The sequence below is a fragment of the Nematolebias whitei genome, chromosome 7, assembly GCF_014905685.2.
Source record: "Nematolebias whitei isolate Nwh7 chromosome 7, NemWhi1, whole genome shotgun sequence".
Classification (NCBI taxonomy): Eukaryota; Metazoa; Chordata; class Actinopteri; order Cyprinodontiformes; family Rivulidae; genus Nematolebias; species Nematolebias whitei.
The window spans coordinates 478,640-480,630 of record NC_056504.1 but is presented as its reverse complement, the minus strand read 5'-3'; the positions used below and the strand labels follow the sequence as shown (position 1 = coordinate 480,630).

The window sequence follows — 1,991 nt, the reverse complement described above, 5'->3', positions numbered from 1 at the left end:
TGGAACATGTGTCTACATGGAACATGCGTTTAAATGGAACATGTCTACGTGGAACAGGTCTACATATAATGTGTCTACATGGAACATGTGTGTAGATGGAACTTGTCAACATGGAACATGTCTACATGGAACAGGTCCAGATGGAACATGTCAACATTGAACAAGTCTACAGGGAACATGTGTAGATGGAACATGTGTAGATGGAACATGTCTAGATGGAACATGTCTAGATGGAACATGTCTAGATGGAACATGTGTAGCTGGAACATGTCTACATGGAACATTTCTACATGGAACAGGTCTACATACATGGAACAGGACTACATGGAACAGGTCTACATGGAACAGGTCTACATGGAACATTTCTACATACATGGAACAAGACTACATGGAACAGGTCTACATACATGGAACAGGTCTACATGGAACAGGTCTACATGGTGGTACATTGGTCTGAACCGATTCAAACAACTTATATCATGACTTGTCCGTCAGTGAGGAAATTGAAAAGGTGGGCTTTTCTGTCAACATTTCCATGCTTAGTAGAACTAAGAACTAGTTAGAAGTAACTAACATTAACTGTCCATACTTATTGAATGTGTTTGAGCACAGTGTGGTTTTGCTTTTTACTGTACCTGCAGGCTCCTCTGCTGCAGGCCGGGAGCTTGATGCGGTAAGCTAACTCGATATGTTCCTGCCTGATTTCTTCTGGTTTTACAGTCTCCACCCAACTCCAAGCTGCTTTTTCCAGTTGGACACGGGGTGCCATTATCCTGCTATGCAAAGCGCGACAGGGTCAAATCCATGAGCATGAAAGCTGCTGGTTACAGCTCAGCTGCTTTCATGCAGTGCTAGCATCGCTAACGAGCACTGTTAGCACAGTTCCTAGCACTGGAGTGCAACTTAGCTAACTAAAGCTCGTCCCTTTGTGCCTTTTACTAAGCCCAAAAACTAGCAAAATCCATTTACCGGGAAAATTTAACACGAGAATAAAATATTCTGTTCAAAATATATATTCAAGTTATAGTCTACTAGCCCGACCGGTTGTGCTAGTAAGGCTTTACCTCGTTACTTTATCGTTGTCCGACGCAAACGTAACGAATATGTTGCACTGAAGACAAACCTGATGGAAACTCTCATGCGTGATGCTCATTTACTATAACAATAATTGGTTTACACAATTTATTTGCAATTTATTTTAGATTTAGCGCCCTTGGCTTAATAAATAAATAAATTTTCCGCTCAATATCAACGCGACGTAGACGGGAAAAGCGCTGACGTCAATGTTGCCAGATAGTCCAGGTTTTCCAGCCCAAAAATCTGTTAAAAACCGCCACATCACACAAAAACACGCGCAATGAATATATTGTTATATTTACTGTTTGAACATAAACTCACACCAGTGCAAGTCAAGTTAATTTAACACTATGTGGCAAAAGGCAACAATCCAACAAAATATGTCCAGAGTTCTCCGTAAATGACTCCCAACAGTGTTGCCAGAGAGAGTCGAGGTTTCTTCTTCTTCTTCGTGTGAGAGGAGTGTGAGTGGAAGAGCAGAGGAGCAGAAAGTGAGAGTGTCTATTCATTCGTTTTTTCTGTCCTTTTTCTACTTTTTTCACTTGGTGTTTATGCTTATGTTAGTTATTTAATTGTGGGGTTTGGTGTTTTATTAGTTTAAAAAGTTTGTTTGACAGGGTGTGGCCGTCAGGTGCACCAGGCTGGCCGGCGTCTAGACGCCATGGTGGTGGAGAGCACTGGGAGCTTCTCCACGCTGACGCGGAAAAACGTCATCAAGGTGGTGCTGGTTCTCCGTGCAGCGTGGAGGAAGTTTGTTTAGCGGTGGGGGAGGTGGTTGGACATGGGTCCATCAGGTCCGCAGCTGCATGAACGGGGCTGTGCTCATTTTTGTTGACAAGGTGGAGAAGGCTCAACAACTGGTTGAGGCTGGCATCTCAGTGGGAGACTGGTTTCTACAGGTGTCACCACTGGCA

General features: G+C 43.3%; 1 protein-coding gene across 1 annotated transcript in view; it reads right to left on the bottom strand.

Moving 5' to 3' along the window:
- The window catches only part of LOC119412178 (ubiquitin carboxyl-terminal hydrolase 48), a gene marked incomplete at its 3' end in the record, with an annotated part of 16,269 nt that extends 14,984 nt beyond the window's left edge, over positions 1–1,285 (bottom strand). The window contains 2 exon segments of the mRNA XM_037679155.1: positions 636–773; positions 1,065–1,285. Coding sequence (XP_037535083.1) covers positions 636–773; positions 1,065–1,153 — 227 coding nt within the window.
- Between the last annotated feature and the right edge of the window lie 706 nt (positions 1,286–1,991).